Here is a 15264-nt window from a genome sequence, read left to right as displayed (position 1 = left end):
GAGGGTCGGGGCACTCGTACGCCATTTTAACTGGATTTACCGGGCGCCTGAATCCTCTCGTTAATCAGACGGAAGAGCTCGCAGGAGCACTGGCATCGTAAATACTGCCTGTAATCGTGTGACAAACCGAATCCCTCGCATCTCCCGATACCGGCACTCCGCCGGCACTCCACCGGCGCTAATTAAAGGAAGACACATTTCTCAGGCAGCGTTCTGTCTGCCGAAGACGAGCCGGAAAAAAGTATCAGGACTAATTATTTCCCCTCAGACTGGCTTGTCCGAAAAACTTGGCTTCCCTTAGAGGGCAGGGGTGCGTAACTACGACCCATCCCATACCGGTGTTTGCACTGATTCAGATGGTGACGGAGTTAACGGGTTGAGATTTTCGGCAGTGAATAAGGTCCCGCTCAGTCCAGAACATTCCGGCAGGGGCAGGAGACAGGCTCTGACTTGCTCCCCCCCCTGGCTTTAGTCAGGGAGGGGTGACCTCGGTGCTTGACTTTTTCACACCAGCGTCAGGGATGATATTTGCAGTCTGGCAGAGGCATCCAGGGGTGCGGGGGGGTGGAGGGGGTTGGGGTGGGGGTGGGTGGGGACAGGGGTTTAAGGTCTAATCTTCAGAAACGAAGCTCAAGATCTGCAATGCCAGGTCAGAGCTCAGCACCGCCACAGTCGACTGGCGCGCGCGCGCGGGGGGGGGGGGGGGGGGGGCAATTGCAAAATAATTATTAACAATTACAGAGTGGAAAAATGGCATGCGCCTCTGGGTGACAGGAAAATTGGGATTTGATTCTAATGTCAACTTATCAATCGCAGAGCTGTCAGGACCGAGTCCCATCACAACGCCACAATCACACAAAAACAATGGCGCGTTCGCAGCGTGTCATTTGGGTTGTGTCACATGAAGCCCAAAGAATGGAGGGAAGAACGTCAACCCATATGAACCTGGTGTTCATCAATTTATGTTTTTAATTACCAGGGTTCTAGATACTGAAAACCTTTTGGTTCTCAAACTCGGTCCTGGAGGACGAGTGTATGCTGGTTTTCTTTCCAACTGTAATCTGGGGTCCCCAGTCTTATCCAGAAAGGGCTAGTGTGGGTGCACACACCTGATTCTGCTCATCAACCACTAGAGTCCGCACTGGCCCTTTCTGGATAAGGCATTTAGTCGTAATATTAACTTGGTTTTTTGCAGTGTGGATGACACCTGGTGAACTCCCCGGGTTAAGCTGGGATATAGAAGGAGCCGTTGTCATGGAGACAGGATGGGGAGGGCACAAGGATGGGGATGGGGGGGTGGGGGGGGGTACACTTACTGCACTCTGCCTCATCGCTCCAGTCGTCACAGTCGTTGTACCCGTTGCACACCAGCTTCCTGGGGATGCAGATTCCTGTCGAGCACAGGAAGTGATCTCGTCCTCCACACAGAGCTGGAGAATTAAAACCGACAGCAACAACAAACACACCATTTATATTTATGGGCCACTTCACCCTGCCAAAGCAGACAATAAAAAGATTAAATCAATTATAATAGATTTGTTTTTTTTTTAGCAGCGTAACCTGCCCACATGATATCCATGGTTTTGCAAGATAAACGGAATGAATCACAAACAATATGAATCATTGTTTAAACCCAGCACAAAACACAATTAACACATTAACAGTGCTGACTCCATGTAACCTCAGTTCTGCATCTTTTTTTAGCCAGTAGTAAACAACAAGGAATTTTTTTTCTGTTTGAGGTTTTCTTTGAGGTCTAAAATGCACTGCCATCAATCTACAGTTGCTATGACTAGTCACCAGCTAAAAAATGATATTAACCTAGAGGTTAATTTGTGTTCTGCGACTGACTGTGCACGTTCTGAATTGTTCTTTAAAGCTTTGTTGTGCGTGCAGCGTGGGGTGGTATCTTTCAGTTTAAGAGCCAAGAAAACACATAATAATTACATATAAGGAAATCAAAAAGAAAAAGATGAAATTTTTATATTAATTGTATGGATATAAGCTGCACGTAACTATTTTTTTTTTAACTAACAGGGATGCTAATACAGATACTTTCAAGTACATTAAATATTCTAAAAAATATAACCCCAAATTGAACTGAAGCACAATGAGACACTTGTGCTAATTCGCGGGTACGCAGCCGTGACGTCACCCGTCAGAAAAAGGAAAACAGAAATTTAAAAACACAAACAAACAGGCGGGTGGCACAGGACCGAGAGAGCGGTGTGTCCAAGGCCGCTACCCACAATCCCAAAGCCGCGGGAACGCCGCGGTCTGGCGCTCTGACGTCAACGGGCCGCTCCTGAAGGCAGCCGACAGATTTTGCGGTGGAAAAACAAACCGGTTAATTCAGTAAAGGCTGGCGTACCTTTCCGCCTTTCCCTCCGCCTGTAAGCACCACCGCTGGACACATGGCTAAGGCACGCGAAGGTAGCTTTATTTTGCTAACTTCCCTTTGCTGAAAACCTGGAGCGCTTCCAAACATTTAGCGTTCAGATAACGCTTTATTGCTACCGCACTGAAATTGCCTTTGAGTGTCGCCCATGGCGATGTGGGTACAGTGTGGGAGAATGCGAGAATGCCATAGAAATGTTTGATATGAAAGACCGATCGGAGACACAGCAGAATGGGTCCTCAGATGGTATCGCTGTACTCGGTTGATTTGAGTTGGCCAATTTCCGACATTTTTTTTTTACCCCCTCTTTCTCGACCAGCTGGCAATCTGTTATCTAAAGACCCTTTTGGAACAAGGGGCCGTTTGTAGTCAGGCCAGATTTTAATACCTCAGTATGGTCATAAGTGTGTTAGTACATGACCTCAGGTCTGGGCCTAACCACAGCACACCCCGACACAGCGGGGCCTACTCAAGCAGGAGCTTTTCCACACATTGTAGCGGTTACTCTAAGTGCTCGTTCGTGGGAAGGTGCTGGACAGACGCACGTTCATGGCCACCGCCCATTCCCGCCATTCACCGGTCTTAACGGGTTTAATAGTCTTTTACCCAACGCCGTGCTCAATCAGGCACTCACAGAAGAGCAGTCAGGCACTCACAGATGGGAAGTTGGGCACTCGCAGACAGGAAGTCGGGCACTCACAGACAGGAAGTCGGGTACTCACAGACAGGAAGTCGGGCACTCACAGACAGCAAGTCGGGTACTCACAGACAGGAAGTCGGGCACTCACAGACAGGAAGTCAGGCACGCACGGGTCTTACCTTTGTCGTGTTTGGGGCTGTAGCAGACCGCGGCGGTGGCACCTCTGTCCGACGCGGCCGAGCCGTTGGTGAACTGGGAGCAGCGCAGGAAGTCGGGCCAGGACGCGTTGAACATCTGGAGCACGGGCTCGCACCCCTCCCGCGCCGCCTCGCAGAAGGACATGCAGGGGAACACCAGCCGCCTTCGTGCAGGAACAACGGGAGAGCGGTCAGCGGTGGGGGGTGGGGGGGCGGGGGGGGAGGGGGGAGGGGGTTGTGTGCCCACGGATGGCGAGACTAATCACACACGATGAGTCAGCGGGGTCACACAAGGCTTTTAGCAGCACGTTTCTACGGATTATTGTGGGTGTGAGCAGGTATAAGTAAAAATATGTGTATGTGCACGTGAGCAGGGTTTATTATTCTCCTCAATTGTTGCCATTGTCACGGGTGTTCCAGCAGTTTTGGTAACCATCTTAGCACACAACTCTGTCAAACGTTCATCTAAATGGAAATTATTTAGACTGACTGTAGTTGATTTAGGATACACGTGCACATAGAAAGCGCAGTGCTCAAAAAAATATTCACGACAGCGCTTTGTCCAGTGGCCGTCGACGTGTGGACCTTGGGTGTGGGTTTGCAGCGCTGGGGAATCCCGGGCGCTGTACGGGAGTCTGAACGCGCCGCGCCGCGCGTCTTCCCCGGGCGCTAACGGGGGCACGCGTTTCAGTGACTCACTGCGTTATTTTCAGCGAGCGCAAAGCTCCTCTTGGACGGCAGTTCTGCTTGATGGCCAAAAAACCAGTGGAGCCCCCCCCCCCCCCCCGCCCCCCTCGCTCACAATGAGGCACGCGGCTCAAGTGTGATTAAAATATTATCAGGTTCTGCTTCCGCGATTAGCCACAAGCCGGGGTTTTAACCGCGTCGCAAAAAATACGCATCTGAGAATTACAGGGAGCAAGCCTTTTGGACTTCCCATTAGAGAAATGGAATACACTGCAATATATTGCATACATGTGAACTATTTTTGAAAAATGTATGGATAAATCCAACTTACAGCACAGTATTGTAGTATATTTAAATACCAGAAAATGGCAATAACTGGTATATTTCCCATAAATTGTTGTGAAGTGAGTACAATATCTTGATAATGAGCAGTGAATTAATTTTTTTGTTATTAATGTCTTTCACATTTCAGGCTGCCACCAAATTCCTCTCTTAAATCAGCATATCTCCTTCTGGGTGGGGGGGTGGAGCGGCGGTCACATGACCTCTCCTCAACAAGGGGCCAAAGGCCAAGCGGGAGGGGGGGGGGGGGGGAGGTTGGGGGTCAAGGGTCACCTATTTGCATACCTTTCCTCGCCCTCGCTGATGCATTCTGGGAGGGCTAGGCTGCAGCCAAACAGCATGATGTGGCGGTAGCAGCTGAGGCGGTAGAGATAGCTGAAGAACTTGAGGAACATCTCCACCTCAATGCTCTTCACGATGGCACTGCTGGACGACTGGCTGGTCTGGTTGTAGGGCAGCATGTGGCACTGGCTCTCGCTGACGTCCGAACAGGCATCTGGAAGCCACAGGAAAACCATTAAAAGGCCGCCATTTCATGAATGCGCATTGCTTCCCCAGCAGGGCACTCATCCGAGAACCACAGAGTGCTAGGTTAACATGAGCAGAGAAGATGCTAGGAAGCCAATGTCAATATCAAATGTCATAAAAAGCAACTCAGGCTGCAAGTCAGCAGCCAGACCGCCCTGTATATTTCTCCTGCCTGGTGGGGTAAGCTAAGTAGGGCTGGGCTCAGATACTGCTTGGATGGGAGACCTGACAAAACTAGCTCAGTGCTGGAAGTGGCATTAGTGGGTAGGCAGTCTTCCCCAAAGACAAGGAGAGGAAAGAAACCAATGCCTCAGTGAAACCATGGGAACGCCGTGCTGTAGGAATTAGACAGCCAAGATCCTGACTTTACTGGTCATCAAAGATCTCCAAGCATTCTCGACAAAGAGATTGGGTTGCCTAGTATCAAACAAATGTGTGGGAAGCACCCTGGCCCAGAATGGCAGGTGTTCATGAAGTTCACAGATTAGTGGCAGTTCAGGTGTGTTTGCCCCTTCACTTTAAAGCATTTTTGAGAGACTGAGAAGAAATAAAATGAAATATGACAATTAGGCTTTTCTTCCTTAACTTAGCACTGTCATGAAACACTGTATTTTTTAAGCAAAATCATTTAGTGGGTAAACAAAATATCTATAACATCATGCACCTCTTGCAAATGCACTGGAATGTCAGTTCAAAGCGACAGCATTCTTGTAAGATTACAATACTTACAGGCTTAAGAATTTAATACAACATAGTTTGCCTCTGCTTGGTAATGTAATTCAGTTCATCATATCAGTGCACACTACAGAGTTAATGGTCCTTGGAAATGCCTTCTTTTTGTTCATTTGCATAAGCATCTCCACCCAGTGCAAGACGTATGAGCAAACCATTAAAACACATTCCTGAACCACTGCGTCTGTTCAATTGACCGTGATAATGGTTCTTCCCAGTGGATTGCAGCTATGAAATCCAATGATTCATTCTTCAGATCATAACAGAACACAGAAAATCTCTTTGAACATTTACCCTGTATGGGGCAAAGTGTTAGATGTGATTCATCTATCCATTTTTTCATTAAAAACAAAACTGCCTTTTTAAATGCTAGTGCACTGCTTTGAGCCAGACCACAGACATATATAAATAAAATTCAGTCCATACAACAGATTGCAAACAACACTGAAAACACAACTAAATCATTAACTGTACACACTTCTGATCTGTATTGATTTGATTAATCCTGTCAGCAGGCCCGAAGCAAAAGAAAGTAAAACACAAATGGAGCGCTTAAAAATGTGACAGTTCTGACTTTCTAACCGCTCCTGTAAATTTCATCTAAAAGGAAGCTTTAGCTCTCTCACAAGTAGCAGTTAGCGCCTAGCCTGACGGGTTCATTGTAATTCTCCGGATATTTCGCTGCCCTCAGAGCAGGGAATGATTCAGGAATATTTGCGCTGTGATTTATCTTTATGGCGCTTGGACCGGCCCGTGGAAGCAGCCTGTTCTTCCCTTCACCAAGGGGGGGGGGGGGGGGGGGGGGGGGGGGGGGGGGGGGGGGGGGGGGGGGGGGGTCAGCGCTGGAGGACAACGCGGGGGTGCTGTATCAGGATTCCAGTCACTCCCGCTTTGCAAAGGACACACGCTGAAACCGTGCAATGATAACTGCGCCGGCCGTAGCTTCCATTAGCCGAGCAGAACAAACACAAAACGGAAATCAAATTTAAGGCAAGAGGAAGGATTAAAATGGCAAAGAGTAACTGTATTTTTTTTATTTCTTTCTTAAAGTCAGATAGAAGAAATGCCACATTCAATTAATTCAATTTCATTCCTTTTTTTTCCCCCATTCCAACCTTCCATAGATGTGTAAACACACAACAGGGAAAATGTATGGCATTATTATTGCAGTACCATTGGGAAAGATCCATGTTTTTACTAGCAAGGCCAAAGAAAGAAACTGAACTGTTCTTTTGCTCCCCGGGTCTAGGTTTAAAAAATGCACATACGCAGTCTTGGTCGTTAAGGCCTCAAATTTGTGCAGGTAAGGCGAGAGCAGCGATACGCTGGAATGTGCCTGAGGGCTAACCCGGCTAATTCGGCCTGCGCCCCCCCGGCCATACCCCAGGCCCTTACCCTGGTCCACAGAGGGGGTGACTCTGTCCCGGGGGGTGGCCAGTGCCGGTGGACCCAGCGTGGACAGGGAGGTCACCCACTCCGGGGTGCTGGTGGATGCGTCTCGGGGTGGGGGGGTCAGCGGGGGGTCAGAGGTCGTCCGGGAAGAGTCGTCGGGGCGGGGCTTCCAGCGACCCCAGCCCTGGGCGGTCTGGTCACGGCCGGCGTCCAGCGACGCGGACTGCGTGCTAGGCTCCGCCCCAACCCTCGCGGTCGCCCCCGGCGATGCCGTGTTGAGCAGGGTGAAGGGAACACCGGTGGTGAGGGCACCTTCGCTGGTCGACAGCGTCTCGCTGCTCTCCAGGATTCCATTTCCGATTATACCTGCATTCACATCAGGGGATTCAGCGCTTTTATTTATTATTTCATTTTATCATTTTATAAACATTTATGTACTGCTTATGAAGGAGATAAGAAGCTCTTATGAAGGGCTATTCATAGAAAGTGATGCCCTAGAGCAGGGCTGCCCAATCCTGTAACTGGAGATCTACCGTCCTGCAGGTCTTCACTCTAACCCTAACAAAGCACTCCTCATTCAAACAGCTAGAGCAAGGCTGCCCAAACCTGTTCCTGGAGATCTACCATCCTGTAGGTTTTCATTCCGACCTTAACCTCATTCTTCAGCCAGCGACCAGATTAGAGCTGCAAAGTAAACCTACAGGACAGTTCATCTCCAGGAACAAGATAGGGCAGCCCTGTTATAAAGCATTAGCTAAAATCAATTCAAGAAACAAACAGCTGTAAACAACAGTACACAAGTGCTTACTTTCAGTTCCCCCAATAACCTACCACATAAAGCCAGACCAGGGATATTAAAAGTGCACGTATACATTTTTGTACGGACGTGTCTAAATATAAATATTCCGACAGCTGTGTCTAAAAACACCAGTGACCAGAACAAGACTTATAAATACCACGCCATGCGTGCCTGAAAAAAAAAAGAAAAGAAAGAGGAGCCCTGACTGACAGCATCTGTTGAATTACTCACTGTTCTGGAAGGCGGTGTATTTATTTGTTTTGTAATGACGAATTTGAGTTTGTCCAATTAAAAAAATATATGTAAAAAATGTACTGCCTTTATGTCCTCAACATGCCTCATAACAGACACTTACAAATGGAACAACATTTTATTATTTTATTATTATAAGCTATTATGACTTGGGGGGGGGAGGGGGGGTAGTTGTTTACAAAAGCAGATAAGAGAGCCCACATTCAAAACAAAAAATATATATATCATAGGTATCTTGGCAACATAGTTCCTTTTCAGCTCTTTGTTGTGGGCACTGAAGAAAAATATGTTTTGGCCTCAGCTACTCTCAGTGTTTTTACAACGCCCTGTTGTCTGCACAACAGACGTGCACTTTCTGTCACTGTATCCTACTTCGTAAGTCTGATAGCAAAGGTGAACTGGAGGACTGGTCAGTCCTTCATTCTAGTGCTGACAGTAATCAGTCTTCCAGTCACTGGCATATGCCCCTTCCACAAAACGACAAAATAGAGAAAATAGGAGGTAATCAGACAGCTAACGGCCAACTGTGACAGGTTGATAAAGATGCATGACTCATGGGGGGGGGGGGGGGGTGAAGGGTTCAAATCTCTTCAGGGAAAGTGAAGCTGTACCTTCGAGAAAGGTATCCATTTCAATCCGGAATGCTGAGTCAACAAGAAGGTTACAGGGGAAACGGGACAGAGCTCAGACAAGAATTAACCCTTTGAAGAGTAGGATTTTCTTTTCTTTTTTTTGGAATGTTCTTTTCAAAATTTCAAGTCAGTGTTCTAGAACTCCACGGCTTAGAGCTGCCAGTATTGATTGCTACATCAGCATTAGAATGTTCAGTTAAGAACATTCTAATCACATATTTTGTGCTCTCACGCCTTAAAGGGTTAAACAAGTCCCACATTGGAAACACTCACACACCCTTTTGACCGCTGCCATTTCGCGGGATGTGTGTGTGTGTGTTCCTATGAAAACAGTGCTTTTCTCAGGGAGACAAATCAGTGAGGAGCTTATAGTTTCCATACATGATTGGCTGAACTGGCTGCGATAAAGGGAAGTGGGCACTGCTCTTTCAGCAGAACAGGAATGCGGCCCAAACAGCAGGACGTGCCTTTAGATGTCCAGACCCACACCCTCCAGGGAGTCTGTTTGGGCTTTTTTGTAGTTTTTTTTATTTTTTATTCCACTAAACTGACCTCCCACCGCCTTCCTCTTAAGACCCACAGCTGCGGAGCTGTAAAACCATCCATGTTTACGGCCCACCTAAGAAAAATGTTAGCTTGCATTCCTGTAGCATGGCAATAGCCAAAACAGAATGACTTCAAACATATATTTTCTTTATACATAGATGTCAAGACTAGAGAAATGTGGTGCATTATTATTATTATTATTATTATTATTATTATTAGAACAAATGTAAAAGGGGTGTGATGATAGATTACTTTTTGAAAGCTGTTGGATGTTGAGTGGGGACGCAGAGCATGCTGTGCAGTAAAATGTTTGTGCTCCATGTACTGAGCAATGGAGATGCCTTTTGGTTCCAGCTTTAGGAGCCACTTGTTTGCCCTGCGGATAAGGGCTGTTGATGCCTCCTTCTGAAGCACTTGTTTTTGCTGGGCAGGGACGCACTCACGGGCCAGTGCGGAATTTGTTGTGGTGCCAGCAGTGACTAAACTAGCGTACAGCTGGCCACAGCATTTCACAAGGGCAGAGAGGGAGAGTTTTATTTGACAGGGGTTTCGTTTGTCCCGTCTTACTGAACAAGGGCGGCTCCTCCGGTTGATAAGGCGTCTGCCGTCTCCCTGTGGCAAAAAGCACACGCCACTGCAATTTCAAACGACCGCACACTCTGCATTGTCAAAGTAAAACATTCCACTGCGACATATCCCGTCTGAACGAAAGAGCATGATTTAGACGTGTGTGTGCCCGGCAGAACTCCAGACACCTGAGGTGTCCATTTATGGCCTAAAGCCTAATAAACACACAGTTCCTCGAGTGCTGACTTGTGTCCAACAACACATACAGCAGACTGGTGGTCTGAAGAAATGTGTCCTTGTTTCAGAGAGAAAGAAAAAGGCCTGTCGCTTTTGAAGTATGCCATGCATAGAATCTTCAAGGGAGAAGAGGACACATTTCATCTCGGGCAATTTTGGTACATTTGGGCAGAGAAATACAAACAACAGAAGCATTGTTTGCCACTATTGTAAGAGAACACATTTGGTGTGAAAGGGTCTTATCCTAATGTGATGGGAAACAACAGATGCCCTGGTCTGTATTAATGGGCCATGGAAAGCACATGTCAACAGGCCAGTCATTACACTGCTCGTGTCTGTAACCAAATATAACCTTAGCGCTACACAAACTGGCCACAGTGAACAACCGAAAACACCCTCTTAAAAGTCGGCAAGATGAAGTCGAACGCAGTACTCCACGGATAAAGAAGGACGATTATACAGAAAGCTCAAGATTCTTTGTTTTAAAAAAAAAGAAAAAAGAAAATAAAGCTTGACTAATTTCATCCTCGTGTTGTTAATTCTCCCGAGGTCGCTTTTAATCTGCCAATGCTTCGATCCGCGTTGCCGTGGGAATACAAATGGCCGCCTCCTCGTTTTGTAAGTTTTGTGTGTATGCCGCGAGTGAGTCACACGCTTCTGCTGACATAATTAGATATCTGGAGCTTATATTCAAAGCCTGCGAGTCAATGCCATCTGTGGATGACAGCAAAGGAAATGGGGGAGGGGGGGGGGAAAAGTTTCTTCTGCATAATAATGACACACAGAGGAAATGACAAATATGGTCATTAGCAATGTCATTTTCGTCTAACATGTAGCGCTGAATGCCAAAAAAAAAAAAAAAAAAAACGCTTTTACAATATGAAGCATGTGAAATGCATTCGCAGAGGAATGTTTGCTTCTTTCTGTCTCTACACAGCTTTGAAACTCATGCCCTGTCTTTGTGAGACACGCCCACCTACCTCCGCACTGATCCAGCTGAAATCGAGCAGGATAAAGACATTTAAATACACCCTCTCTGAAGCTACGAAGTGCCCATGCCTGCCAAACTATATTTATAAATGCAGCTCACAATATCTAATTAAGACCAAAAAAGACTCGCACGCAATTGATTTAATTATAAGCTGTCAGAGCACACCAGTGTGTTAAATTAATGCTTACAACCATCTGAGATTCTCGCCCTATTTTTTATTTATTTTTATATTTTGTTTACCATCTGCAGATTCCTGACCATGAAACAGAGAAAAGGATTAACCCACAGTATGGAAAACAAAAGATGAAGAAGAGTCACACATTGCATGTGGTTATTTTTGGTCATTTCTGTCTATAAAAAAGCAAGTTAAATTTAATTTGGTTCAGAAGCAGCTGAGTCCAATTTTGCATACACAATGTGCACATGCTCCACATTGACCTGTAATTCACTGAGTGCTTGAAAAGAAAATACAACAGTTGATTGATTATATGACGTATTGAGTATGATACAGTACGATTCTAAGTCTACATGTTATTACACAATGTCTCTGCTCTGAACTTCGCCAATGATTGTTACCCCAGTGTCATAAATATGAATAGTCAAAACACTGTTCCCTGGGGAAAAATATTTCAGTTTCCCCCAGAGAACATGGAGCAGTTTTCAGTTAAATACTGGAACACACTAACAACAGCAAGTGATCACATTAAAGATTCAAATTTTGTTTGCTGGTGTTGATGTTTTTTTTTCTTTTTTTTAAGAATATGATTGACTTCTACGGTTGAATGACCCTTCTTCCAAAGCCAGAGATGGATTTGGAATATAAAATCCTGCAAATTCTCTGCCACCCACCAGAGAGTAGGAGGGGGGAAAAGAGAATGACTCCAGCATATGACAAAGCAACATAACGCTGGTGATATTTCAGTGAAAACGCGCGCCACATCTCAATGCACTCACTTCCTGACGCACCACACGTTTTTGTTCTTTCAAAGAAAGGATGCTTTTTTTCGGTTTCTTACGTTTGAATGTACGCCACATATTTTGCTTCATAATTTTATTAAAACCAGGAATTGGAAATTTCACACTATATAAACTCACGTGTGGCATTAAGTGCATAATGTGCATTTTACTTGATTAGCCAAACCTATAGATCGGACATTCATTGACAAACTTAAAGCACAGCAATGTTAGTATCACAGTACTGTTAATGTACTGTAGTTTTGCACGTACACAAATATGAACTTGTTGAAATGTCTACCCCACAGACACATCACAAGACTCATTCCAAGGCATTCAGTTTTCCAAACTTTGACGTACATCTAATCCAAAGGTATTTCCTCCACCTTCGTTTCTTCACACAAGATGTATTGAGAGGTGTCACTATAAAACTAGCCATACAGTCAAGACCTTCCCATTTCCTTCACATGATACCATTCATGCTGCTTTGATTGTGCTCTCTGCTGCAAACTGTAACACGGAAAGCAAGCTATAAAAAAATTTATGAAAATCCCTCTCTCCTTCATCATAAGTTATAGCAGTGAGTAGAGATACCGACCAAGAGATACACATGTATAATGAGAGGAATATGTAAGTCAGGGCTGCTTACCCACAAAAGCCAGGAGGATGACCAGCAAGCAGATGAGGGCACAAATGCAGGGGATCAGGATGAACAGGAGGAGCCGGAGGTACTTGGTAGATCCCAGCTTTTGAGAACAAGCATCCCCCATATTGTCTTCATCTGTCCCCAACACCTGTTTCAGGCAGGTTGCAAACACTCAAACCAAGGAGATGATCACACAACTATCAGCTGCAAAGCAGGGTTTAAAACAAACTCTGATTGTGCCCAGGGACGTTAAACGTGATACATTACGATGACAGGCTAAGATCCCTTAGGCTACCCGTGCTCTATTTTAATACAGTGAGGCTAATTCAGTCAAGTTAGGACGCGACGGGGGGACGGGGGGGACGGGGGACGGGGGGGTGCGAAATTATACAAAACTTCATTTGTGAACAACGGCAATCGAATACAGAATTAAGTCGCAATGTGTTAAGACCCATGAAAAAAAACAATTATAAGGACCCCGAAGAGCTGAAGCATGAACCTCAGTGGTTCCTTTAGATAGATTACTGTACGACAAAGTTACTGGCACAGAAAACAAATAATGATACCAACATGTCAACAACATTATTATTAATAATAATAATAATAATAATAATAATAAAATTGAGCAAGTGGAAAAATCACTTACGATTAGACAGCTTACCTGGCAGCAATGCCACAGCAACAAACCTTTACTCTTTCACGCGTTTTTATTAGAACAACCTTCAATAACGCACCGTAGCGTTTAAGCGATAGGCTAACGTGGTTATAGTTTTAAAACTTACATTGAAGGAGACTTTTGGGAAGCAGTAAAGGGCATGATTCGGATTTCAGCAGAAGGCAACCAGTGCCTCTCTATCTCTGATAACGAGTTTTAAGAGAGATGTTCCTAACGTTGTCAAAGCTGAGCGGTATGCCGCAGGGTCCTAGAGCGAGCATTGCATATGTAACAGTGCTATTTCGCATCTCTTGATGTTTTTTTATCTTATTTATTTATTTTTATATATGTAAATAAACCCCATTGTAGGCCAACTATGAAATTACGTTGGCGACTGAACACTCTCCCCACAGTGTGCATCATCATACTGTTAAGGATAGAATTTATTTATAGATAAGGCCCTAGGTGAGCTACTAACATGACCAACGTAAGTGGATTGTTTCCTGTCGTTTTCAACACCAGGGCAAATCATGGTAAAACACCTGATGACACAGCTGATGGGGTTAGGTACCCTCGTCCTGTATAGCCTACAGATCATTTACACTGACGAAAAATATAACAAATATCTTTGAAACAACTTGCATATAAAGAATTCGCTAATGAGACAGGTAGGACGTCACGATTCAACATTTAGCGCAATACAACATGCAATTGCACGCTTGACGCGTGCTGCTATGCGGTCCCTACCATAGACACATGCCTATGGTCCCTACAACCTGTGCGTTTGCGCTAGGACCCAGTACCATAGTACCACGGTCCCCTGCGTCCTGTGAGACCCGTCTCGCCGTCTATTTTTAAACAGGTATTTTTCACTTCAGACTTTCCATTCCAATGACAGTGGCACTATACAGCATGAGGGTCTGAAATCTCATCTTGGGAAGAGGAATATTTTTAGCTCGTGGAGGGGAATCGGAGCTCGTGTCTCCGCTAGGTGTGAGGTGGTGGTACAGTGAGGAGACGAAGCTCCACGCCCCCCCCCCCCCCCCCCCCCCCCTGTTTAAAATAGCTTCACACAATTCAAAACAATTCACCGGATTTAACCTTCCGAGCTATGGGACTTTCGGAAACACAATATGCTGTTAATGAACTACTACGTCAGCAAAGAGAGACACATAGGAATGCAAACGCATGCATCTCTATGGCTGTGGGTTTCATTTTACCGTGTGCCACTGAAATAAACTTTTAAAAACTTTCCGCTAACGTTGAATTTCCATTCAGAAATACAGAGCTATACATTATCATTCATAACAAGAAAACACTCGGAACCAAATTCTTAAAAATGAAAACGGAATAAACCTGGCAAAATCATTGCTCAGTTTGAGAGAGTTTAAGAATTCAGTCATTGTAAATTGATGTGGTCAAAGCCGCCAACGAAACAGCGATTATCGGCCCTTTAGAGGTTTAAAAACAATTTATAAAACCAAAATAACTAGATGTCACAATTTTATTTATAATTCTTCAAAACACGAAAATACACAACCGTATAAACGTATAAAACAAACTGGCCAAAGCTTAGAAAATAAAATACACAAAATATAAACACCACCAAATAGTTTACCACTTCTAGTCTGTGAAACTGATTCCTATAGGCTACTGTACGCAGAAAAGTAGATTCTTGTAAAGAAAAAAAAAGTTATAGAAAGCCCCATGTCAATCATTTAGTGAAGAAGCTGACCGATGTGACATAATGAATATGTGGAAAATGTATTGCATGATCTTACCGCGCTATTGAGACCGACGTGTGGGCATTGCTCTCCAGAGTCCTGAGAAAACTGTTGCATTGATAACATGACAAGGCGGCTCTCGTCAATGCATTTCGCTCCCGCTTTCCCCCTGCCCTCCCGCGTCATGAGATTTCAGGGGACTGGGTATCTGCAAATATACCACAATTTGCACTCTGCCGGTTCATGAGGCTCGCGGGGGTCTCTTTCTCGTGCATTATCCTAAACTCCACCCTCGCAGGACAATTTCAGACCCAACCCACATATTTTGCCAACATTCTTCTATTA

At 45.2% G+C, this 15264-nt stretch overlaps 1 protein-coding gene across 5 annotated transcripts in view; it reads right to left on the bottom strand.

Annotated features, from left to right (window-relative positions):
* The window catches only part of corin (corin, serine peptidase), a 28578-nt gene extending 13421 nt beyond the window's left edge, over positions 1-15157 (bottom strand). Inside the window, exons 1-6 of one of the 5 annotated variants that reach the window (XM_035424543.1) lie at positions 14977-15157; positions 12544-12688; positions 6920-7282; positions 4550-4760; positions 3218-3399; positions 1317-1430 (exon numbers count right to left, since the gene is read on the bottom strand). In XM_035424543.1, the coding sequence (XP_035280434.1) occupies positions 1317-1430; positions 3218-3399; positions 4550-4760; positions 6920-7282; positions 12544-12688; positions 14977-15105 (1144 nt within the window). In that variant the 5' untranslated portion in view covers positions 15106-15157. Of the gene's footprint in view, positions 1-1316; positions 1431-3217; positions 3400-4549; positions 4761-6919; positions 7283-12543; positions 12689-13186; positions 13498-14976 lie in introns of those variants that run through there. The other 4 variants (XM_035424542.1, XM_035424545.1, XM_035424544.1 and 1 more) reach the window with 4 other exon arrangements.
* Positions 15158-15264: the final 107 nt, after the last annotated feature.

The sequence above is a fragment of the Anguilla anguilla genome, chromosome 7, assembly GCF_013347855.1.
Source record: "Anguilla anguilla isolate fAngAng1 chromosome 7, fAngAng1.pri, whole genome shotgun sequence".
NCBI lineage: Eukaryota > Metazoa > Chordata > Actinopteri > Anguilliformes > Anguillidae > Anguilla > Anguilla anguilla.
Note: the sequence above shows the minus strand (reverse complement) of the source record. Positions and strands in the feature narration are given on the sequence as shown.